The sequence below is a fragment of the Cantharellus anzutake genome, assembly GCF_015039405.1.
Source record: "Cantharellus anzutake strain C23 chromosome Unknown EI90scaffold_12, whole genome shotgun sequence".
Taxonomy (NCBI): Eukaryota; Fungi; Basidiomycota; class Agaricomycetes; order Cantharellales; family Hydnaceae; genus Cantharellus; species Cantharellus anzutake.
Window position 1 is genome coordinate 929592 of NW_024066962.1, and position 23428 is coordinate 953019.

Below are 23428 nucleotides of genomic sequence, written 5' to 3' on the forward strand. Positions count from 1 at the left end.
CGATTCCTTTTGCTAGTCCAGATCCGGGCCACCCTTCTACAAATGAATATGCTTTTCTTGATGTAGTGCCCCATTATCTATTCGTAGGTACGATAGACATCTTACGTCCTAATTTTCAAAAGCTGTAGTGTCACTGTCTCCTGGTTTTAAAAGCCGTATGGCCTTTTCCTTTTACCCTAAGGCACTGGTTTCCGTGTAACATAACTGTGTACATGAAGTGAAAAAATACTGAGTTCTTCTCTTTGTGGTAGGAGAGCAAGCGCAGCGGAGATTTGTTGTACATGTGCCAGCTGGCGCTTACCAGTTACATATACATGCTACAGTTCTCCACCCCCCAACGGTTATATCTAACTGGTTATTTTCTTTGAACCCAAATAAAACATGTAATCTCCCAAAATTTGGGAGCTAACAATGCTGAAATGAGTGCGTGAGCCGCGTTGGAAGTTGGCAAAATGCACGCGATCAATTAGTGGTGCCAAGATAACATCTGGTATCGTGAGAGAGGGGGAAATTTTTCTGAGGGGGGGGTTTGGTTGTGTTTTCGCTTTTGGCTTTTGGTTTTTGGTTCCCTTCAGTGTAGCGGAGTTGGCCGAACTCATTCGTCCATTCGTGCCAAGCCGATCTAGCCGACTCTACCCTCAGACAATATCATGTATGTGTGTTTCCCTCTTGTACGCACGGTGTGTAGAGCTAGGAAAGCCAAATTGCCACTAGGCAGGACTCCAGCCTCTATTTCCAATAGAGGCTGGTAACCTCGATCGATTAATTCCACCACCAATGGGGCCGCGGGATAACAAGACAGTTCACACAGGTTCTGTCTGTGTTCCGGAATGGCTAGAATGGGTGCAGGGACTTCCTGTACTGCAAGGCCCTAAAAGAAGTGCACAGATAATGTGTTGTGGGATGACTATTGAGGGGTGATTGCTAACTAGAAAGGTTGCATCACAACCATGATCTTGCTTGCATATCACTTGGATCTGTTGATCACTGTCGCTGGCTGGGATCGGGCGACATTGTTAACTGCACAGCAGGTCATTCCTGTTTCATAATTACCTTTTGTCTGACACTTTCGCTGATCGTCTGCTACACCATCGATAGAATGCACATTAGACTGGAGCTCAATTAGAGAGCCAAACAAACTGAATGATCGTCACAGAATGGAAAGCATCCGACGGCGGGTATACTTAGATTCGATGAAAACGGACGCGAAAGACCAGCAAACTGCCAGCGGTGCACCAAGCACAGGACATGGACAGCGAGGTGAGAAGGGACACGATTGGCAGGGGTGCATCTAACATCGCTAGTGAGGTCGCGCAACTGAAGATGGATTGGGGCGCCACGTGGGCCGATGAGATCAGGAGCATCATCAATTCAGATGGACAATTACATAAACCGCCTCGTAGCGTGGCGACCATAATTCCCACGGCAATTGAGAGGTTGGAAGTGACCTTGTAATTTTGGATGCTGAATTCGTGTGCTCTTTCCTCCTATTCCTATTCGCAAAATTGCGGTGTGTACATGAAAGATACAGGATGGGGGTGAAACACCGTAGATATACATACGCGGCACGGAATTAATTATATTCTGTCGGTCGAATAGTATTAGTGTACGTACTATGGGTTTACATCGTGCCAATCTGAGTCATTTGTGGTGTTAGATCATGCGAGGCGCACTCAACTTCACACATCAAGATTGCGGCTGTCAAAGCTGTCCAGGCAGTGAACAACGGGACTAGCTGATCACCTCTACAGCATTCCGCGTACGTCAGTGGTGTAAACACCCAAAAATGATCAGGACGATAAGCCAGAGCCACTGCGCTGCAAACGCGGAAGCGTGACGCCAGCCAACGAGACAATCGCCGGTGAGTAGAGCAACTCCGAGGCTATTAGTATAAGGAGAAATAGCTTGCAAGAAATGTCCCAGTCTCATGCTGTGCCAACTCGGAGATCCTCACTAACGGGTACAGTATGGCCCATAGTTGACAAAGAGTCCAAACTGCATATTGAGAGCCTGTTTCTGCAGGTGAAGATCGTAACAAGAGGTACAAGAGCCACGAACGGCGAGTTTTGATATAGTGCAAAGAAGGGCGGATCTACTTCGTTTCGAAGGTCTTGAAGCGTAGAGACTCGCACCGTGATCCTCAGCTGGTAAGAGGTGTAGGTGCGATACTTATGTCTGCTCTAGGGTCGTGGCCATGACCTACACGTCCAGACAAAAGGCACCATCAAGTTTATCGGGGAACTCTTCAAATTACAAATGCCGACGGCCCGCATCATGCACGAGTGTATCAAGAAGCTTTTGTCAAACGTCGATGATCCCGAAGAAGAGGAAATTGAGAGCCTGTGTCAACTTCTCACAACTGTCGGACATCACCCACCACATGACTTGCCGACCAACAGAAGAAGCACACCATACCAAGAGGCTGTTGTCCCTTACACACACAGGCGAGGCGGAAATATCATACCGATGCCCCGGGGCTGCATTTGGTTTGATAGATGATAATTTGACGGTCACTGCCTAGGCCATAACGCACTTGGCAGACTGTTCGCTACAATGTTATTTTGTTCTGACTAATATTTGAGAACAGTGTCATCGCATCGGCGCATAGCCCCATCAATGCAAGTGAATGCTGATACCCCTAGATGGTCGCGGCACCAGGGTACTGATGTGATCCATAGGCGGGGTGTCGGAGAAGATCAAGTAGCCACCTGATAATTGAGAACTAGACCCAGAGGTGGAAAATATACTATAGGGTTAGATACCTACGTCAGAGCAACACTGGTCACATCAAATTTTGCCAAGGAACGCGGTGCGGATGGCCCGACGATTCGTGTTTTATACGCCATCCCCAACGTTGGTCTGCTGTTACATTGCTATTACAGTTACTTCTGAGGGGGGAGCTGCTGGCGCACAATTGTGTACGACCATAGAAGCTATGCAGGTTGTGATGGTTATGGCATCGCCCCTCACGGTTAACTGGAAGGCCCAGCCAACCCCGATGACAGCTTTTGGTCATGGCGCTGAGGTAGAGCTCCTCCGTAGGCCACGTCCATCTGCAGTTTGATCTGGTTGTCGAAGGGCGCAAACACCCATTCTATAGTAAAGCTGCTGTAAACGGTTGGAAAGGTCACCACCGACGGCACTGCGTCTCCATCGATGGATCACAGAAAAGAACTTCGTGGTTGTTGGGCAGAGCAATATTCGAACAGACAAATTGTTGAGGTCTGTTGACGTCGAAACATAGGTCAATTTACTCATACGCGAGCTTCACGTTCTTTGCTCCAGCAGGCGCTACAACTCTGCCTCGCCATTGGTATGGCAACCGCGGGCAGCAAGATTCTGCGAAAGCTTAGGGGAGCCCCCCCGCCTGTACCAGAGAAAGATGATATGTATCTTGCACGACCATACATGCCTTATGCGTCTTCATCGTTCACTCAATCCACCACATCCATTTCCAACATGTCGCTCATTCCAGACGAATCCTCAGCGTCGTATAGAACGGCAAGGACACCCTCGCCTACTGTTCCAGAGAAATCCTCATCTTCACGGAGCATGAAGTCTATAAAGCGTGTCATTGCAGGCAAGATCCCTAGCCTGCCAAAGCGACCTTCTTTTGCATCTTTGGCTTCCTCACCGACTGAAGGACCACCCCCAGGCGATGGTGATAACAATATTTCGCTACCTTGGAACGTACGAGTGAGTGTACATCCTCTTCGCTGACCCGCTGAGTTGCGACTGGTTCATGTCCGCTTCCTCGAAACAGCACGATCTTCACATTGAGTCTAAGGCTGAGGGTCTTTCTGGACTACCTCTATCCTGGGCCGCCGCTCTTGCCCAGGCTGGTTTTACTCAAGAGGAGATATGTGCCATATACGCCAAGCAACGCAAAGTCGCACCTCCACCGTCATCGCCAAGTGCAAGGGAAACCGTTGGTTCTCTCCCCAAGAAACCTGTCCGCGCGGTTCCTAGCTTGCCTCGATCTGTTAGCCCCGCATGCTCTGCTGGGCCATACTCCGCCGTCTCTTCTGCGCAATCCACCTCCACATGCGCACCACCTGAATTACCTGGCGAACTAGGATCTGTTAAGATGAAGCAGGCAGACTCTGGGGATTTGACCCACAGGACATCCTTGCCCCCTCCTCTCCCTCCAAAGTCCCGGCTTCCGAAACCAAATGACCCTTCGACGTCAGAGGTTATTTTAAATCTTATCGGTGATGAGAATGAGAAACCCGACTTTGATCCGCCAGAAAAACAGTCTGAGATGTCCACGGTGCGAGCACCATCTGTTCATGATGGAGATGAAGCATGTGGGGACGATGCTTCTGATGGCGCCTCGGACGAGAGTGAACATCAGTTTCTTGGTTTGCCGGTGCCATCGCCAACATCGAAACTGTCTCTCACTCCTCCGGTGCTTACACTATCCACCGTATGCACTGATGATGATGATTGGACGAAGACCTTGCTTTCTTCGTTTGCCACTGAGCCTGTTGAACGTTTTTTGACTATTAATCATGAGGCCTCGATGTCGACGGCATCCATAAACACTCAGGGTTCTACTTCCCTGGCCTCAGATAGCCGCAGAAATACAATCATTGCTTCCCAGTTCATGAAGCTCGATCTTACACCTCATCCTATGTCCAGCTTCTCTCAGCTAAATGCTCAGCAGCCTTCCTCCCCCTCATCCATATCCAATCTATCCCAATCCACATGCTTCTCGTCATCCGCATCCAGCGTGATATCTCAGGGCTCATTCAACGATGTACAAGAGGCGGCTATTGAGACAACTCAACTCATCAGCCGAGTTTCAGTTGCTGGAAAATCGCGTGCTATAGCAATTGCCGCTGGACAGCGACGTGCTGCTACTATATCCACAACCATACCTCCAGTTGTCAAGCCGTCCGTCCCAACTAGCACCCCAATATTCCGATCTCAGTCTGTGCCTACCGATGTTGAGGCGATGATCTTAGCACCGCCGGCACAAGCTATCCCCACTCGAACGCTCACCCCGAACACCCCCGCACAGTCTTCCGCACCGATCCCAAATACATACAAAGCTTCTCCTACAACGTCCAAGCACTCGTCTGAAGTTTCTTCATCGCCGTCATCCCTGTTGCTTTCAACAGAAAGTTCCGCTTCAACGGACCCAGAGGATGGGATTGCTGCCTCCCACTCGCCGTGCACTGGTGTGTATGCTGCATATTCGGAGGACGCTTGGGTTGATGATGAACCTCAGCTGAGACCTTCCGCACTGTCCCATGGGGTGGAAGGTCAACTGACGTCGGACAGTGTGTTCAGAAGCATATTGCCGCGAAGTCCCCAAATGCCTATAAGCGCCTTTCCCGCGCCACCGTCTTCTCCGTTAGGTACTCAAAGCCTACCTCTTACACCAGTTACTCCCACCCAGCCTTTGCCGCTCCTACGGCAGTCACCGGTCAAGCCTGATGGGTGTGTTCACCCTCGAGGGATGGAGAGCAAGACCTCGTTGGTATTGCCTCCGATTCTTCAAAAGGATTTACCTTCAATCCCTGCCAACTTTGATGAAAACAATGCGGATAGTCCAGAATCATCCTCAAGCTGTCCGGACGATGTCATTTACAACAGTTATTACACTGATGATGTGAAGGAAGACCCGGAAACAGTGGATTGTGCGAAGATGGAGAATCGCTTCAAACCTCTTCTTCCCTATCTTTCGATCGCTAGCCCCCTTAGCCGTTTCAGTGATCTGACACAAGTAGCGGAGGGGCAGTACGGCCCTGTGTTTGCTGCTCGTGCTAGCGAAGGGGATGGAATCTCAGGATCGTCAATGTCGACAAATGGGACATCACGTCTAAACACCCTCGTGGCTGTTAAGCTAATTCACGTAAACAAAGAGGATTCTCCAAAGGTGCACGCATTAGCGCAAGAGGTCTCTATCATGAGTAAAGTTCGTCACGAGCACGTTTTGACGACTGCAGGGCTATTCGTGCAAGACAACACATTATGGGTGGAAATGGAACTTATGGAGAGATCGCTCGCGGATATGCTACCGTTGGTTGGGGAGGGTCTGATTTTTCAGGAAGCTGAGGTGGCACGTTTTGCCAGCGATGTAAGGACTGGGTGGCTTCTAACTTGTGCCAGCTGACCTGCTTTCAGGTTCTCAGTGCCTTATCTTACCTAGAAACTCTTAATATTGCTCACCGTGATGTACGTTCCGATAATTTATTAATATCAAGAAGCGGAATTGTTAAGCTAGGTAAGCCTAAATTTCCAGCAATTTTGGACCTGCACTCAAGACTTCTAGCCGACTTCTCTCACGCGACCTTAACAAAACCGGGCGAGTTGTGCAACACAATTGTCCCCGTACCGCCGTATTGGATGGTAAGTAACTGCAAACCTCACTCAGATTGTGCACTGAAGTGATCTTTCTCCCCGAAGGCTCCTGAGATGCGGTCGTGAGTCACATAACCCATTATGCTCCTTTTCCTTTCCATTTTTACCTTATTTCTTCCATAGTGACCGCCCTTATAACGCTCACCTTGCGGATGTGTGGTCTGTGGGTGCCACAATTTGGGAGGTTATTGAAGGTACTCCGCCTTTCTTTAACGTTGAGGATCCGCGCCAGCTTGGGGACAGATGGCCCGCTTTGAAACGTAGCAGCGAGCTTTCCCCTTCACTTCATCAATTTTTAAGGCTATGTTCAGAGGCGGACGATTGGCGGCCCCGCGCCCATGAACTTCTGGAGGTAGGTTAGCGGAGTGTCGATTTGTGCTTGCGCCCTAACTACCTCTATTCAGACTTCATTTGTACGCGGCGCTTGCGCGCGGAACGACATCGTAACTTTGCTTGCGGAGGTTCGACTCATGGAGGATGGATTTAACGGTCAATGCTAATTTGTTCTTACCGTCATCAGCTCATTCAAGGACTTTGTATATCCTGCATTCATCCTAGAACATTGCTCTTCGTTTAAATATGGTTCCATCCCTCAATTTCTGCTTACATTTTGTTCGTACTGTCACATTCGTCAATGCTATTGTAGCGTGTGGTTTACAGATCTCCAAGTGACCCAGCAACATCTATCAGGACCCGTTTAAGTGACCGTGCAGCTTTCGCAACTTGGTCATTCTCATCCTCGCTACAATCATGAATGAACGTAACCATGTCCGTTGCGAATGCTATAGCAGAATATCAAGCGTGAGGAAATTAATACGTAGGTGGAACCTTATACACTTACGACTGAGGGTGATTCCTTCTTCCGTCCAACTGTGGATCGCCGTTTTCAGTGCAAGCAATCTCACCTTCACATCTTCAGATCGCGTCTGCAAAACAACTTCCATGTTCAACTTCTTGATGAGCTCTTCTCGTCCGAGTGCACCAAAGAATCGAGTGATGCACTTCGGAACTAGATCTTCGCGATCAGCGGATGGAAGACCCGGCCAAACGCTGATTTGCTTCGCGAGCGGCGTTATGAGGTTGGATAGCTGGGTGTCTTTCAGAACGGCTGGAGAAAGGGTGAGTAACATACGGATACTGCGAAACAACATCAAGAGCCTACGGGTGCTTTTGTCCACAGAAAAGCTGACGGTTACTAAACGCATCAAGTCGGACCACAGAATGGAATCTTTGATTGATTTGGAGCTGTATGCTTCCAGAGTTTCTATGATGTTCGGCACGATGGAAATCATATAACTGGACATCAATGACTAAAGTGAAAAGTCAAGCGATGGGTCAAAGATCAAATCCTCGAGAATTAGTGAGCACACCTTGAAGGTTGTCATCAGTTGGATCATAACTCTGCAAAAGGTGGTCCTGCGCCTTGGGTTCTCATCTAGTAGACGTCTTTAGCCCGAAGGACATAGAGCATGCGAAAACCTTACTTTTATGGGGAACGTCTGACCAGCCCCAGTCTTGAAATCTACGGAAAAGGGGAGTGAATGTTGCCTCACTGAGTTTCGTCACAAACACCACAAATGCGGAAATAGCGGCTGATTCTATGTTGGCAAATATCTAAACGCAGGTTAACTCGTGCTATACAAGATGCATTGGGTGTATTTACCACCCGGGTTTCAGCGTTTTCCTGCTCAATAAGGCCAAAGACATCCATAAAAAGCTTGAACAGTGGCCGTGTATGTTCTGATATGTCGGAACGAGAAGATGATTCAACAGCTTTGTTGAGTAGATTGAAAAACTCTTCTATCAATGCCACCTTGCATGTCAATTGTTAACTCCTGAACTACGGTCAAAGTCTCAGTTCGAAAACGCACATCTGGGCGCTCGTCCCATAACTTCATAAGAGAAGTAATAACGGTGTTCGACGCCAACGTGGTTGCAACAAGCTCCTCGAAGTCATTGATCTGTTGCTTAATCCTTACGGCCGTGTTGTTCTTGATGGTCAGCGTCTGCCTTATCACGTCGCTCAGGCCAGTCCCCCAGAATGGTTTCATACTTTTCACCAAAGTGGATAGAACGTGAAGCGCAGCTGACAAGACTAATGAAACACGTCGGAATTGTTTAGAAGTAAGGAGGGACCTACAGGTCTGTTGATCTGTGCCCCCCTCCAATGAAGAAACACACAGATTGATAATCTCTGGCATCTGCCCAAGAATTCTGGGACCCAGAATCATGCTATGAAGTTTACATCAGTCAACAATTAGGTTTACTAGTCAGGTTGAGGAAACGATCACCAAGACGTAGCGAGAGTCCTGAGAGTGGCTGGCAACAAGGTCAAATTTTGCCCTGACCGCAGAAGTACTTGAACTGCGGGAACCAAAGAATCGGCTTCAGCAGGTGTGGAAGTGAGCATTATCCCCTCCAACGCAGACAGTGAAAGTGGAGAAGGCGACGAAACGATGATGGCAACAAGAACTTCAGAAATTGCTGAAAATTGTAAGGAGAGATTCTGCCTAGTCTCCTTTGCAATGTTGCCCACACGAGAAGACAACAAAGCCACAGTAGCATTCCTGATCTAAATTATAAGGCTCAGTAAACAAGTAGAAGATGATGAACGCTCAATCTACCTCGCTTCTCCCACTCTGCAGCAGTGATTTGACAGAGCTAACGAAATCTTCTGCCGGCGTCACTTTGAGACCGGATAGTAATGTTTGCTGAGCCGCCGCATTCACTTCCGCCAGAGTGATATCAGGCGAAGTAACAGAGGCACTTATCAGCTTGATCAAGCGAGATACTATTTCAGACGTTCCAGCACTTCCCCAAGGCTCGTCGGACACCCGTTTGAGTGTGCTCCTGCTTGTCCAAGCAAACTCGACGAAGATAATCAGAGCATGAATGTGCTTTACAACTCCGGCATGGGATGACGCCGCCCTCCCTGAGGACACACTAACCGTGTGGCTGTTTCAGTGAATTGCGAAGGGGAATAGAAGATGATGACAAACGTGGTTGAATCGAAAAATGTGGGTTCGGTAGGCTGTTTGGGGGATGTGACACGGTCCACAAGTCGACAGCATTCAGCAAGAGTTTCGCTTATAAGCTAACAAATGCAATGAGAAATTTGCCACCGTTGCGAGGGTAGTTCACCTACAGTTAGACGATGTTGAGGGCTTGCATGTTCTGCAATTGATACTGCAAGAGCAAGGTCGGCATTGGTATCTTGGCCTTGGCGGCGTATCACTTTATTTGCTGATTTCTCGATCAGAAGCATACAAACAGGCGACATAAATTCTTGTGGCCCAAGGCAAGCGATGAGTTGAGTGAAGAATCTAGTCCAGTATGAGTTACGGAAAAGATGATCTGAATGCCAAGCTCACTTGTTGCGCCTATGCTTAGGTAGGTGGCTGAAGCACCCGTGAAAATCCGCAAAAACTCTCTCACTCCTGTGAGGTCAAGTTGATAAGCAGTCAGAATATGAAAAAGAGCCAGTCTTGCCTATTTGAAGCCCGAGCGTGGTTTTCGGTTTGGACCGCAAGTGACTGACCATGATTGGCACGATGTTGTTGATAGTCTGTCGACCTACACTAAGTTATTTGGTCTTGTGCTCCGCTCCATTACCACTCACCTGTAGAACCACATTGAATGTATATGAATCATCGCGAGGGAACAAATTCACACCCATGAATGTGAAAATAGGCATGATGGCATGAATTATCGAATCCGGTGACATTTTGGCTAGGTTGCCGATGACAAGAAGAGCATGTTGGTAGGTTTGTGGGTTCTCCGAAACTACAAGAGCCAGAGCCTCAGAGTTTTGCCGAGCACACAATACGTTGGTTAACCAACCTTGGACCAGCTTCACGAGGACATTGATGGGTAGCGGGTACCGCACCGACGATGACTAACGTTAGAGGGTGAGTAGATGGTTCTTGTCTTTGCTTCAATGAACATGCCTCGACGGAAGATGAGGCGTGATCCAGGGCAGAGACAACAAGCTGCTCAGCATAATCATAATCCGAGCGAGACCGCGCATGATTCTGGCAGAGTCGTTCGAGGAACTCTAACAAAGAACGGACGACCTCTACAGTCCCTTTAAACTTGGCGGATGAAACGGCTTCCATTAAGAAGATAGTGTTTTGTAAAGAACTATTATCTTGATCCTCAGAGGGTCTGCAGAATGTGCTAAGTTAGTGACAGGCAGTTTCGGCTCAACTTTGCTAGGCCCGCACGTACTCCTCAACTCTTGGCTTCTTCGTCACCCGTGTTGCTGGGTCATTAATTGAAACCTGGAAAGATTGTAGCAACTGGATGATGGTCTCGGTGTCATCCAATACGGACGCAAGTGAAGACATGAGCTCTGTATAAACATTCTACCAAGAATACGATAAACACTCAGATTATGAACCGATTTATGAACATACCCATACCTTTGACTCTATGGAGAGGGGGGCAAGCGTCACAATAAGCGAGGCTAGTTCAACCTTCAGCTGGGAAGAGAGGCAATGGAATATTGTCTTTATTTGGTTTGTGACCACCGGTACCAGATCCGGCACTGGACAGGTGCACAACTTCAGCTCCAACGAAAAAAGGGTCTCGTGAAAAACAAACTTTTAGAGACAACATTTCTAATCGTTCCCAAAAACGCCCTCCAGTAGGGGTTTGAATTCTCGTGCAGGTGTACCGCGCTTGATTCATCAAAAGTGGAGAAAAGGCAAGTGAAAAGTTCAGGAGATGTTTCGTTGATTGTTGCCATAGGCTCCAGAAGTGGGAATATGACCGGAAGTTTTGCCCGATCGTGCACGTTCTCGAGGGACTGAATAATCGCCATTTGAGGGTGCTGACATCCCCAGGATAGCGCATGGGATAGCAGAAAACATAGAACCCGCCGCTTCCGACTATGTTCCCACAAATCAGTTGACACTCTGTGAGACTGCGCCGTGGGCATACCTGCTTTCTTTCTTCGAATCCTTCTTCCCCTTCTGGAGAAACTCACGGTGGAAAGTGTTGATATAATCGGAGTCAGTGCGGAAATATTCAGCCCGTTCACACAACAACCCAATGTGTGCCTGGTAGTCCGAAAAATCCAAATACTGGACAGTGCCTTCTTCGGATGCTTAGCTTGGACATAGCTGTAGCGTCATGAGAAACACTCACTGCTTTGTCCGCCATATACACGGTCGCGAGCGAAGATATCTGCCTTTGGTCCAGTTTTCTGCTCTTCTTGCTTGTAGTGCATCTGTTTTATGCACTCAACAGCTGCACTTCGAGCGCGTTGATCCTTGTTTCGCAAAGGCACGATCAAACTTGGCAAAATCGTTTGGAAGTCAGGGAGTGTTCCTTGAGTCTGGGACCTCGCCATGAAATATGCCTTTGCATGGCTAAGAGCCGCAAGCTGTAGATCCGCCCCGGAAAGTAAGGCTTCCGGTGGGCTTTGCGTACTCGAGCCGAAGTTAATCGACCACAGACCGGCAAGGAGGAGCAACGTGTCATTTTGTAACGTCGAGAACAATTGTGACAAGACATAGAGGGAAAAAACGTTCGGAATACTGGCATAGTTAGCTGCGCGATAGATGGAACGTGCCAAGTGCACAAACGCGGGCCCTCGGTGGTGCTCATCGGTGTCATCGCCATTCTAAACAAAACAGTTGAGCAAATAGATTGAATCAGACCGCAATAGCATACCGCATCAGCAAGATAGTTCATGATAACCTTTGGGGGGCGAATTGCTAAAATTGTCTGAACAAGAAGGGCATCTAAACGCGCGCTAGTGGCATCCTTCCTGGGTTTTATTGCCACATTTTTTAATAATTCTTGTGTCGATTGCTTCCAAGTCGGGTCAGATCAGGTAGCAGAAGCAATAAAGTATAAGCACCGCACCTCATTGTACTCCGATTTTTTGAGGTTGAGGGATTCCCCCACAGATTGGACGGTCCTTCGAGAAAGCAGGCCACCGAGAGCTCCACTTGCCACCTCTAACTGCCGAGTACCAGAAAGCCGTGAGATCAATGATAGTAGGATCAACTGTGGCAACAAGCGAACGACAGGTTCCGTCTCCTTCACAGCACGCATCAGATATTGAACATGATGGTCAAAGTGACCAGAAGTGATAATGTTCTCTACAAAGCGGATATCAGAAAATGCAGCTGTTGCAATACTACATACAACACCTGTCAAGCATTCTATTAGCCTAGCATTTATAGCTTCCATCTCTTCGACCTCCAGTGATCCGGAAGTTTCTTGACCCAAAGCACTCAAGCCTTTAAGCAACTCGAAATTATTCAGAACCTTTTGTTTCTTAGTCGCATCTGATACAAGCTTCCATATCAGCTGGCTTCGCTCTTGGAAGGGCACCGTTATCAGAAGCAACGGCAAGATCAGCTGCTGTAAAATATAGATTCCCCACAAATCGTTGCGATTCTGGAGGCGTAAAGACTCCGGAATGAGATGGAGAAGGACAGATTCGACGTGAACGGCAAAAATTTCTAGACTTAAGTCTTTGGAGACCAAAATAGTAGATAGCTTTTCGATGATTACCGCCTGAGGGGAAGCAAGATCCAGAGCACCCGATGCTGTGATCTGCGGGGCCGGAAAGACATATTTCAGCAACATCTGAGGGGATGTGAGGTAAAGAGCCTCCAGGACTTCTTTAGACTCTGAAGCATCGACCATGACTGCCGCAAGATCTTCCACGATTTGTTGGATGGAGGACTCATGCACGGCGTCCTCTGGGAGACCCTTGAGATGCCGTACGAAACATCTGGCGCCAGAAGCACGAAGGGCGCCATCTGTCGACCGTATTGCTAACGCGGCGCTGCTTACATCCATCGGCCGGTAGTCATCCATATCAGTAGACTCATCCGATGATTGATTCTAAAGAAATTCAATTGTCCAATAGCACAGCAGCACACAAGAAATCAAATCTTACCAACGCAATGAACATAATAACTTTCTCAAAAACAACCCGCTCTCTCTCATCTTCAAGTGAGGCCTGAACGGAACGGGAGGCTTCCTCGAAAACCGAGTGATGTCGTTGATAGATCATCTTCAATACATCTTCATCCAGCGCCCGGAAACTCTTTCCGCGCTCGTTGCTCTCCAGTCTCTCATTGAGGGCCCGAGTGAGTGATGCAGAGCACACGCGTAGCAGTACCGCCACTGGACATGCTTGCGTATTGACAATGGCGGCAAGGACGAAAATCCCATCCTCTGTATCGAGCCTGAAAATGATCAGTTAATAATTAGTACAGCAGAGACTGCCAGTAATCACCTGTCTTGTAACCAGGACGAAAATGGATTAAGCAACTTTTCTGAGTTCGTCCAGGCCGTGGATGATTGCAACAGCGACGAAATATTCCTGATTGTGAGGCTCAGTTGAGAGGTTTTTCAAAAAGATATGCATAAGGTCATACGGCAGAACAATCAGGCGTTTAGCAATCCGCTGGAAATCGGAGGTTCGCATTTCCTCCTGGGGTCCAAGAACTGCAATGATTGTTTGAAGCACACGAGTCCCACCGATTATGTTTTGTCTCTTGAGAAGAAGTGTGCAAACGTTGACAAGTGCAGGGACGGTGAGCTGGCACCGATGACTAAGAGCCGAGATGAGAATAGCGCCAGCGAGCTACGACGGGGCCACGAACGTTGAGAAACGCTAAAGCGGAAGAATGTTAACTTACAACCACATCTCGCTGGAGGGGCCCTTCCGTCCCTTCCACCATTCGAACGATGGAGGGGAATAATATGGCTACTATGCCCTCATCAATCTTCGGCAGCCTGGCGATATATTCTGCGAGCGTCCCGGTACTGAACGCAACAAGACTGCGATGCGCTTGTCCTTCATCGAGAGCCGTCGTGAGAAGGGATGCGACAAAGCGCGCCAGATCAAGGCTATGGCACATCTCCACAACAAGTGTTGTTCTAAGCAATGGCTTCGGATGCTCTTTCGAGGGTTTGAGGAAAGCCCATTTCGAGTTAGGGCTATTCAAATGAGCTGTCACCCTGACGCGAAGCAAGACGAACTTACTCAACACGAATTATTGTCATGAGCTTGGTAAAAGCCACCGATTCATGGTATGGTAAAAAACAAGCAAGGAGTTCTTCTTGGTTGAATTCTTGGACTCTGCCGAAAATTCAGCATTCTCGGAGTTCTGCTGGTCACTAGACGTACCTGAAACGTCTTACGAGCCATTCCATAGCTTTCGATGCTGCGGCCTCCAGCAAGAAAGGAGATAGCGCAGAGAGAACGATTTTAATAGCCACGTTCAGCTTCTTGGTGTCGGAGAGTGGCACATAGAGGCGATCATAATCCCGACTGCTAGATTCGAACAACCAGGCCGATTCACCAAAAAGCCCAGGGCGCATTAGCTCCAGCTGAGCTATGCCATTCTGTGCTAGGGACAGGACTGAGTCGAGGTCGTGCTGACGCGCACCTTTTGCACTGAAAAGGTATGAATCGAGTGAAGGAAAAGTATTTTGTAACCTCGCTTTTAATAAACTAGCATTGAGGGATGCACTCTTTTGGAGATACGCCGAGAGAGCGGTCGACATGCCTCTCTCCTGTTCCAGAAAGGAAGCCGGTACGCTGGCCAAAGTGCAGGACTGGAACTCGGAGAAAATTTAGACTTGCACAGCCACTATGTGGAGATGTGACAATCGGCCAATTCCAGGAGAGCGAACACGCTCAAATCACATGCAATGGAGTTGGATTGACAGGTACTCCGGAGTCGTGTTTCCTCGCACCGGACATTTTGAGGACGTCTCAACCCCATCTGAAGCTCCGGCATGTCTAGCAGGAATGATTCCGAGAAATCTTTCTTTTCCACACGGCCCCTTCAAGCATTAGGACTTGATGGGGAACAGGAGGATGAGAATAGCACGTATGTTGTGGTGGACAGCCGTGGTGCTACCTTCACAATTGATGAAGAAGATTCGCGCCTCTCTCGTCCGCCATTTGTTAGACGCAACTATTCTCCGCCTCCAGGGAGCCCACGATGGCTGCCTCTCAAGCTTTGGGCATGGAACTGGGTCTTTGGAGGTCTTGTCGTTGTCGCAGCCGCGCTCCTGCCGCTTACTGTTCTCTCCCTTGCGAGTTGGTGCTTCCCGTGTTTCTACGGAAGGATCATACCTCAATTCATCTTTCTCAGTCCCAATTGCCAGCTTCTTTGCATTACCTGCCCTTCTTCTGGAGATCGGAGGTACGGAAATTGGAGATATTATTGGGGCATTCGTCTACCCATGACTTTTTATAGTGCTATTCTACGCCATTCCAGTCTTCGCGTACTTGTTACTGGCTCAAAGTGCACCCCCACCCCACGCCGAATTGCCATTCCATCCCCCAATCCGAAACTTACGACTCCTTACGAAAATTAATATAGCAGTTCTACAATGGACACAAAGGGCTATATACTCTATTTGGGCTGTACTCCCCGAAGTGATAAAGACAAAGATGCTCTATACAGCAGCTCGAGGCTGGCCCGATCGGATTAGGTAAGGTTCTAATTGATGGCTATTCTTAAGACCCTGTTTACCATCTGAACTCCAAAAAGAACAAAGGTCCTCTATGGTTCCACATATGCCCGCAACACCCTGGACGTTTATCTACCGAAACCTGTTGCTTCTGGGTTACTTCTCCAGTCTGCGTCCCAGCCTCCTCAGCCAACTCGCCGGCATCTGCGAACGTGCTTTCAGGTGCCGCTGCCGCCATGGGGTCTTCCCATCATTCTGGAGCCCCTATAATCATCTTCATTCAAGCCCCCCATTATGGACCTTTTCGCTCAAAGAAATGGATGATGGCGTCTTTAGGACGAAACCTTGCTCGTATGGGATACTGTGTGGTCATTCCCGACATCACCGCATTCGATGATGATGTCACAGATTTGCGTGACGCGTCCGATTCCACCTCAAAGCAGCACTCGAGTGTATCCGGTCCATCGTCTGCCCAATCAAACTCGCCGAAAAACCACAGAATGCAATCTCCAAGCCGAATCAGGGAAACCATGGAGGACCTACGGAGGGTAATGCGGTGGGCAGTGGACCACGCTTCGTGAGCATACCATAACTCGTTAAATCGCTGGTACTCAGACATTGAAGCTTTTAGCAAATTCGGTGGCGATCCACAACAAATTTACCTTGCTGGCCACGGGTAAGTATCTGTGCTACAGAACGTATTCGTCAACATCACCTTTCAACTACTAGCCTGGGTGCCCATGCTGTCCTTCTCCATTGCATACAGAAGGCTGTCGTCGCTTCTCGAGATGCATTGTTCAAATCAATGGCATCTTCGCATAATGACGAAGGAGGGACTGACGCTCCCCCATCTATCTCTATTTCAAATGGGACCAGGCGAGTTCAAGAGTACGGCCGCGAGATATGGGCGCCAAAGGTCCAGGGACTCATTCTGTCAGTGCGGGCACCGCAATTTTTGGCCTCTACTCACCCGAGCCTGATTGCAGCCTTTCGCCCATATGTGATGTGGAGAAACAGGTCTTGGTGGAGAGCGAGCAAGGAGTTTCCCATCTTTCCACCGTCCGAAGATCTCTTGGGCCTGGCCAACTCCCATGCATCATGCATTCCGTGCGTGACTCTGTCGCCAAACCCTGTTCGCTAATCTAAAATGTGCCGTTAGCCGGCTCATATCCTTCATGCGTCTCGCAACATCATCGATATTGAGGAATTACCAAAAAAAGTACTTTTCCTTCATGGGTAAGTCCTATCTTGAAACGTATCCTTAGGCTCAATTCTGTGTCACGTAGGGGCTTCGATCGAGTAGTTAACTGGTCACAATCGGAAAACATGAAGGAGCTTTTCCGCGGTGTTGGTGTAGAAAACGTGCGATCACGCGTGTATACAACTGGTCACACTGGAGTCCTCACAGGTGCGATCACGTTGACGATTTCACTACAAGCTGATTCAAGGATTTCCTAAAAGCTCTTATGAGCCATACTCGAGGGAGTGTGGTGTCCGCACATATTTCTCGAGAATGTGAGCTCACTCATTCGTACCCGTTCATAACGTCGCTCATTTTCGTCTTACCTTAGTGCGGAAAATTATACCGTTACCCCATCCGATTTGACGCAATGCTGTATTGATGAATATCACTCGGAACTGGTTTTCGGGACATCGAAGTCATGAAGTGCTTCAGGAGGATCGCCTTGGAACACATAAATTGTTATTTTCCAGGTACCACAGCTTTAGTACTTCCATCAAGATCTGAGCGCAGCGAAATCTGCTCGATATGACCTGTAGTCTCCATCAAATAACGACCTCATTAATTCGTAATGGCACTGGTTACCACTGACCTCACTGGATGTCTACGGCCCATTGGATAAATAAGTGTCACACAAAAACAAACCAATTGGCAATGCTTGTGAGTTTCCGATTGTCAGGGACCTGACTTCATGTCCTCCCGGCACATCCAACGAAATGCCCGCTGCGCCTTTACCCGCCCAATCGATCCCCTTCCACATCCGTGCGGAAACTTAAGAATCGGATTCGGATATAACCCTTGATCAGGACGTGTTTGAAGCCACATTTGGTGATGAGACTCGTTTCGACAATTTGCGTGCTGACTTACCAAAAGGACTATTCACGGGTGCTTCCAATCAGCTTCTGATGCGTGCTGCCGGTGATTCACCTCCCATGTTGTACTGACAGCTTATTGTAACTGCCCACTTACAGGTGTGCGCGGCTGTATCTGTAAGAATCACCTCGCGCGATCCGCCTAGCCTAAAGACTGCTGAGAGATAGTGGGAAGGGCCGAAGTATTCTCAAGGCCCCTCGTATTCAACTTGGTCCCTATCTATTCACGCCATTGAAGGGCGATTGACATTCCCTTCCTATTTGCCGGACCATTCATTGATGCAAACAGCAAAATTGACTCCCAACAATGTGTCCACGAAGTAACTCTCTTACTAGACTCCTATTCTTCCGTGGCAAGGTAGAGCAAGATTGGCTGTATCATCGCGGAAAGCAGGGGAGTGATGGCAACGCCCAAGCTACTGCCATAGATCAGGGAGTCGTCAACGCGGGGCAAAAGCACGATGTGTGTTGTCTTTCTTCCTGTGCACCGGTGCCAACTCAGTCCCATTCTTGGAGACGACGCTTCACAGCATTAGTATGCTCTTGCACCAGCCCTTGCAGTGCTCTATGGCGTTGTGTACTTGTTGGCAACATAGAATGTGAGCCCGGCCGGGTCCCTCCGCGCGAGCTTGCAGCTCTGCACCGCATCTTGCTACGCTACTACCGGGCTTAATAATTCTGTCGAATACTCGAATTTCCTTGCTTGAAGCGTATGGGACCGTAGTGGCACCGTAGATATACATCGGACTGTGATAGTGACGTCTGTATTGATACCAATGGAATCAAACACGCATGAATTGCGGGTCCTGCATCCATGTGGTCACGAACACAGCATGCCAATGGTTTTGACTGTTACATTCGGGTAAAAAATATAAAGCGGCCATCAAGGCCCAGGTTGTTGATGGCTGCAAAGCCCTGCGACGGTCAACGTTCCGGGTACAATACAATCGAATGACCATATCTAGACCGTCCATATAGAAACAAGGGTCAGCATTTCATATGGAGGATATAAGAAGATCGTCGCAAGGTTCATGGCTTCTTCGTTTCACTGTTTGAGTTGTTTCCTCTCCCTTGAACACAACTCCTCTTGCCTATCCTCACTGTTATGGCGCGATTGTTCGGTGTTCCAGGCGCGTGCAAGATATGCCGCTTGATATGGTTGATACTGACTGGTCGGCATGCTTCCTGTTTTTCCTTCAGGGGTCGTCTTTATAGTGCTGGCCACAATCTTGGGTGTTCTAGTCACCATTTCTCTTCCGACAGTCGATAACGTGCGTATTCAAATTAACATTTCTGTTGAGCCAGCCGCCATTTACCGAGCCTTGATTGCATTCCCAGTTCGATGTAGTTCGCCTTCGGACTGCAGGCGCCAAAGGTACACTTATCACCACTGCGAGTCAGTCTGTTCGCTGGGGTATCTGGGGGTTCTGTGAGCAGAGTGTCGGCAGTTCCGACTTCAACTGCCACAAGACCGGCTTGGCATACAGCGTTATGTTTCGGAGCATTAGTGGTGGTGGCACTCAGACCGTCGGAGGATCATACACCCGAGGATTAGTATTTCATCCCATCGGTGAGATACATTCTCTGTGTCCGAGTCCAGGCCGTACTGATCACACGCGGATGAAGTTCTCGCATTCTGCATCATTACACTGGGTTTGAGCTTCTCTAAGCATCTGGTTGTCAGCCTGTGGGTTTCCTCGTCGCGCACATTTGGGGGCGATTCATAAATTTACTCCTTTTATGCCGCGCATACAGTGTGGCGTCCTTATTAAGCTTCTTCACTTGTATTCTGGCAATACTTGCTCTCGCAATCGACATTGTCCTGTATTTGCGTGTTCGGAGCAGAGCCAATAACCTATCTAACGTCAGAAGTAACACTGGTACGCTGGTATCTAACCCTTCCATTCTTAGCCTGACTCGCGTCACTGCCTTTCACAGATTTTGGACCTGCATTCTGGATGACAGTTGCCCAGCTTATTTTTCTCCTACTCTCAGGATGTGCGATCCTCCTCGCTCGTCGTCAAGAACGTATCGAACGAGATGGACCTAACACAAGCTACCCCCTGCTCGAGAAAAACACCTGGTGGAGACGCATCGCGCAGATGTGAAAACAGGAACTCAAATGAACCCGTAACGATAAGCGGCAGGCTCATCAATGCATTGACAACCAATCTGGGGCCTGCTGTAATGTTTACTCCTTTCCCTTTGACTTCTCCCCAGTGGCATCTGATTGCTGTGGATCTCTTTGTTTCCCCGCAGTGCAGCGGATGATTGAAGTGTATTATGTACATTAAAGTGCCTATGCTACTGGAGATACATTGATGCTGGATCGCAATCTCGAGACGTATATCTTCACAGAGGCTGCGTATGCGACTGTACTGAGTTTGAAGGATGTAGTCGAGGAGAACGGCCAGGGCCGTTTCATTGAATTTCGCGCACACAAATTGATCATGGGAATTGGTCGGTGCCTTGCGGGGCTTCTGACCCTTGACTTAGGCAACATGTTTCTCCAGCTCAGTACCTGAGTCCAGATCCTTCCAAGGATACCCGGCTGGACGATGCACAGAGGCAAAGCATATGCAGGTACAATATAAAGGTCACTGGTGGCAATTCATCCTCCGTCTTAGCTTGGAGCCCCTGGCTCTCATAGGAAATAAATGACGTCAATAGCCTGTTCCTTCGACCGACCTAACTTCTGTGATAAAGCTACAATCCTGAAGTCGTCGTGATCCTGCATCCGCTTAGCAGTTCGGGGTCCACCGCAATTCTACAGCCTTATTTCCACACTTCCCCAGTTTCTCACACTCTTCCGTATCAACTACTGCCTGATCCTTGTTCACATCTCCGATATATACGCGTCATACGTGGTCCCCTAATCACCGCTAAGACAACAGGGAGATCTGCCAACATGAGGATCCAGCTAGCCAAATTAAGGAATGGCATAGCAACGGCATCCATCCTGAAGGAGCCTGCTCCGTCGGTCGATTGGATGGCCTTGTAGAATCCGGCGAAGCGAGCGAGGGTGAAAGGATCGTTGGAAATTGCACCGTGATCCAATATGTCAAGGCCTCAAATGAGGCGCCACCAAAGTAATCTGGAGAGAAACGAAAAGATGGGTAAAACACATAAGGGGGAAGACTGACAGTGCTGGAGCACAAAATAACTTGCAACAGAAATATAATGCTCCTTTGGATGCATAGCCTCTGTCCTTATAGTGCATGGGGGTATGGTCTGGCGTACGATGGAACGTGACTTGCCATGAGAGACCGCAGGACCATGCGATCACTGCAATCACGGTGAAAAAAGCTAAACCAACGAGACGAGACCGCGGATCCTTCTTGTGACTTGGAGCAACGTTCCATCAAGGATAAAGAATCTGATAAAGATGATCACACCCCCTTTGCGGCTGAGCGGAGCTCCGTAGGAGCACTGTCGAGTGTAGCGTTCAGGGAACGAGTTGGAGAGTCGAAGTAGAACGCGTTCACAGCCCCGGGCAAGGGTAGGAGTGGTTTGAAGCGAAGTCGAACATAGGAAGTTAGCGACCTCCCGTTTGGGGCTTCAGCTTTGACTACACTTTGCGTCGCCGCGAACAATCGTCTGAAGGGGGAGAGCCAACACCGAGGAAGCTAACAGCCAAGAAGGCAACGTGTGTGCTAGTTGAGACGGCGCTGGTGCCGCCCTGCGTAAGAGGGTGGTGACGGAGCCGATGAACGCCCCAAATTGAAAGATCGCCCAGAAGATACCGAAGGCCTTACCGTTGTCCTTTTCGAGAGGACAAGACATCATGATTGCCCCCTGTACAACCCACAGAAGACCGGCGGAAATACCGAGAATGGCACCAGCGAGAATAGTGAGCCAAGCAGCTTTTTGAATCTGATAGCTGTATGAATGCTATTTTGAGAACTAGACTGTATGCACGGCACCAACGGATATATTTGACACACCACCAGAGCGCACTGATGTATACAGCGTATCCTAAAGAACCAAGGAAAAGGGTCAGAAGACCAAGCACATGGTCGACCCAAGGATCCAGTTGATGAGGGGGCTTTGAAATGAATGAGGGGTCCGATTCGTCATGAAGGACAAGATCGATACGCACCAGGTAACGTAAAGAGACCATGAAGGATATCGTTAGCGGTATCGGTGAGAGCGACATTTGCTCATTCCCATCAAAGAGAGGCTGGTCACCTGCTTACATTGCCCAAACCACAGTAGAAGACGGCGTTGAACATGCCGATGGTTGCGAAACGCGCGATTCCTGGTTAAAGGATGAAGGCGAAAGTATTAAATAGAAAGGGCTTACTGACCAGGACGACCTGCGTCATAGGTGCCGTTCTGGGAGTTTTCGGTGAGATGACGAACGACGAGAAACCCAGCCTACTTGTACCATACTGGGAGTGGTGCCATGGTGTCTTGGCATTCGCCAGCTCTTCAAAGAGAAGGTCAGGATTTACCCGTTGTGTGGTCTTATGACAACACCATGATCTTTCATGGCGGACGATGATAGTAATCCACCCACTCCCAGTAAGGAGAGTAGTGCCCATACGACTCTCGACTTGATGAGCCCGCTAAACCGGGAAATCCTCACAAGCATCCCTTCTGCAGATCATGATGGCTTTCCGTGGAAACGCTTCTACGGATAATCGAGAAAGTGGTCAGTCGGACGATAGGGACTTTCTGGAAATAGAAATGTATCCCACATTCCTCCAGCAAATGAAATATTATAAATAGGATTAGGATTGTCGTGACGTTTGAGGTTGCGCCCACGCATGGATCTCAAGTTCCCCACTGTAGGACTTGACCCACTCCTAGCCTTCCCCGGGCCGGGAAGGAGTCCATTTGCGGAAGGATTCCGGAATGGTAACATATTTAGAATTGGCGAACATCTCGCCTTGGTGGCAAGCAGGCCGTGGTGGAGCATACATGAGCTAAATCACGTTCTATTCCCGTGGAGCGAGATGAAGCCCTTCCATATTCTTGCGCGTGTCAACATAATATGAAGATTACTCATGACTCATTGAGAACAAACATTACTTCTGCTATCTGCTTGACGAAGTAACATATCTACACAATTCCCCCCGGTTGGGTACATGCCTTGCCCAGCTTCCAGGGTTTCATACGCCAGAGTACCTTTCTAGTCCAAAATGGACGCCAGTCACATTGCCTGAGCTGATCTGTTAGCTCATGCTCATACAGCCTGCCCTCGCAACTTTCTTCCCCCACGGCATATGAACATGGGGGGTGGCTGCTGAAGAGTTAACGCATCGGAAAAGTGGTCGATACCACGTCCTGAGTCGGAATATCAATATAACGAAAATCAATGCCAGGACCCTCTTCGCTGACGGCAGACCAGAGGTTGTGGCAAAGACCAGAAGTGAATCGCGGAGAAAGAAACCGTTTGTGAATCATGGAAGCGTGGAATCGGAGCCGCAACGCAGGAGGAAATTCATCAACACTCCCAGTCCAGGGATCAGATGCAGTAGAGGAGAGC

At 48.8% G+C, this 23428-nt stretch overlaps 6 protein-coding genes across 6 annotated transcripts; 4 read left to right on the top strand and 2 right to left on the bottom strand.

Moving 5' to 3' along the window:
- The first annotated feature begins 1810 nt into the window (after nt 1–1810).
- On the top strand, nt 1811–2567 carry EI90DRAFT_3047364 (uncharacterized protein). Its single transcript, XM_039059545.1, has 2 exons — nt 1811–1960; nt 2023–2567. Exon 2 carries the CDS (start codon nt 2257–2259, stop codon nt 2497–2499), a length of 243 nt encoding a protein of 80 aa, XP_038918922.1. The 5' UTR covers nt 1811–1960; nt 2023–2256; the 3' UTR covers nt 2500–2567.
- Nucleotides 2568–5653: 3086 nt separating this feature from the next.
- EI90DRAFT_2912620 (kinase-like domain-containing protein) lies at nt 5654–6869 on the top strand (the record flags this gene model as incomplete). Its single annotated transcript, XM_039054467.1, has 6 exons — nt 5654–6085; nt 6133–6232; nt 6281–6357; nt 6415–6431; nt 6493–6721; nt 6774–6869. 6 exons carry the CDS (start codon nt 5654–5656, stop codon nt 6867–6869), a joined length of 951 nt encoding a protein of 316 aa, XP_038918923.1.
- Nucleotides 6870–6923: 54 nt separating this feature from the next.
- EI90DRAFT_3152860 (uncharacterized protein) lies at nt 6924–15008 on the bottom strand. Its single transcript, XM_039065825.1, has 31 exons — nt 14528–15008; nt 14384–14479; nt 14037–14337; nt 13773–13981; nt 13631–13717; nt 13289–13580; nt 12531–13233; nt 12241–12479; nt 12046–12186; nt 11518–11995; nt 11311–11464; nt 10972–11258; nt 10791–10915; nt 10597–10733; nt 10317–10533; nt 10210–10264; nt 9989–10152; nt 9908–9942; nt 9741–9806; nt 9515–9692; nt 9369–9463; nt 8994–9312; nt 8661–8941; nt 8510–8601; nt 8241–8455; nt 8033–8182; nt 7854–7983; nt 7740–7804; nt 7532–7679; nt 7211–7477; nt 6924–7151 (listed from the first exon to the last, which is right to left on the bottom strand). Exons 1-31 carry the CDS (start codon nt 14905–14907, stop codon nt 7024–7026), a joined length of 6234 nt encoding a protein of 2077 aa, XP_038918924.1. The 5' UTR covers nt 14908–15008; the 3' UTR covers nt 6924–7023.
- Nucleotides 15009–15141: 133 nt separating this feature from the next.
- Nucleotides 15142–17490, top strand: EI90DRAFT_3014475 (uncharacterized protein; the record flags this gene model as incomplete). Its single annotated transcript, XM_039056786.1, has 12 exons — nt 15142–15448; nt 15504–15554; nt 15609–15846; nt 15906–16047; nt 16140–16402; nt 16457–16501; nt 16555–16758; nt 16812–16932; nt 16985–17061; nt 17091–17233; nt 17274–17340; nt 17397–17490. The coding sequence occupies 12 exons, from the start codon at nt 15142–15144 to the stop codon at nt 17488–17490; spliced, it is 1752 nt and encodes a 583-aa protein (XP_038918925.1).
- A 1336-nt stretch (nt 17491–18826) lies between these two features.
- On the top strand, nt 18827–20152 carry EI90DRAFT_268095 (uncharacterized protein). The gene is made up of 6 exons (XM_039053454.1): nt 18827–19067; nt 19138–19208; nt 19276–19507; nt 19564–19624; nt 19693–19817; nt 19876–20152. Exons 1-6 carry the CDS (start codon nt 19043–19045, stop codon nt 20043–20045), a joined length of 684 nt encoding a protein of 227 aa, XP_038918926.1. The 5' UTR covers nt 18827–19042; the 3' UTR covers nt 20046–20152.
- Nucleotides 20153–21315: 1163 nt separating this feature from the next.
- EI90DRAFT_269510 (uncharacterized protein) lies at nt 21316–22391 on the bottom strand. Its single transcript, XM_039053479.1, has 4 exons — nt 22245–22391; nt 22037–22125; nt 21882–21982; nt 21316–21817 (listed from the first exon to the last, which is right to left on the bottom strand). The coding sequence occupies exons 2-4, from the start codon at nt 22091–22093 to the stop codon at nt 21496–21498; spliced, it is 480 nt and encodes a 159-aa protein (XP_038918927.1). The 5' UTR covers nt 22094–22125; nt 22245–22391; the 3' UTR covers nt 21316–21495.
- Between the last annotated feature and the right edge of the window lie 1037 nt (nt 22392–23428).

Bases quoted from the DNA above. Each gene is read 5' to 3' on its own strand.
- EI90DRAFT_3152860 (XM_039065825.1), bottom strand. From the start codon at position 14,907: ATGTCGACCGCTCTCTCGGCGTATCTCCAAAAGAGTGCATCCCTCAAT. The intron at 9,693-9,740 runs GTGAGCTTGGCA...ATACTGGACTAG, and splicing joins CCTAAGCATAGGCGCAACAA to ATTCTTCACTCAACTCATCG. The intron at 7,152-7,210 runs GTAAGTGTATAA...ATTCTGCTATAG, and splicing joins AGAAGGAATCACCCTCAGTC to CATTCGCAACGGACATGGTT.
- EI90DRAFT_3047364 (XM_039059545.1), top strand. From the start codon at position 2,257: ATGCCGACGGCCCGCATCATGCACGAGTGTATCAAGAAGCTTTTGTCA.
- EI90DRAFT_268095 (XM_039053454.1), top strand. From the start codon at position 19,043: ATGGCGCGATTGTTCGGTGTTCCAG. The intron at 19,209-19,275 runs GTGCGTATTCAA...TTGCATTCCCAG, and splicing joins CTCTTCCGACAGTCGATAAC to TTCGATGTAGTTCGCCTTCG. The intron at 19,818-19,875 runs GTACGCTGGTAT...TGCCTTTCACAG, and splicing joins TAACGTCAGAAGTAACACTG to ATTTTGGACCTGCATTCTGG.
- EI90DRAFT_269510 (XM_039053479.1), bottom strand. From the start codon at position 22,093: ATGTCGCTCTCACCGATACCGCTAACGATATCCTTCATGGTCTCTTTA. The intron at 21,983-22,036 runs GTGCGTATCGAT...TTCATTTCAAAG, and splicing joins TGGTCTCTTTACGTTACCTG to CCCCCTCATCAACTGGATCC. The intron at 21,818-21,881 runs GTGTGTCAAATA...GCATTCATACAG, and splicing joins TACATCAGTGCGCTCTGGTG to CTATCAGATTCAAAAAGCTG.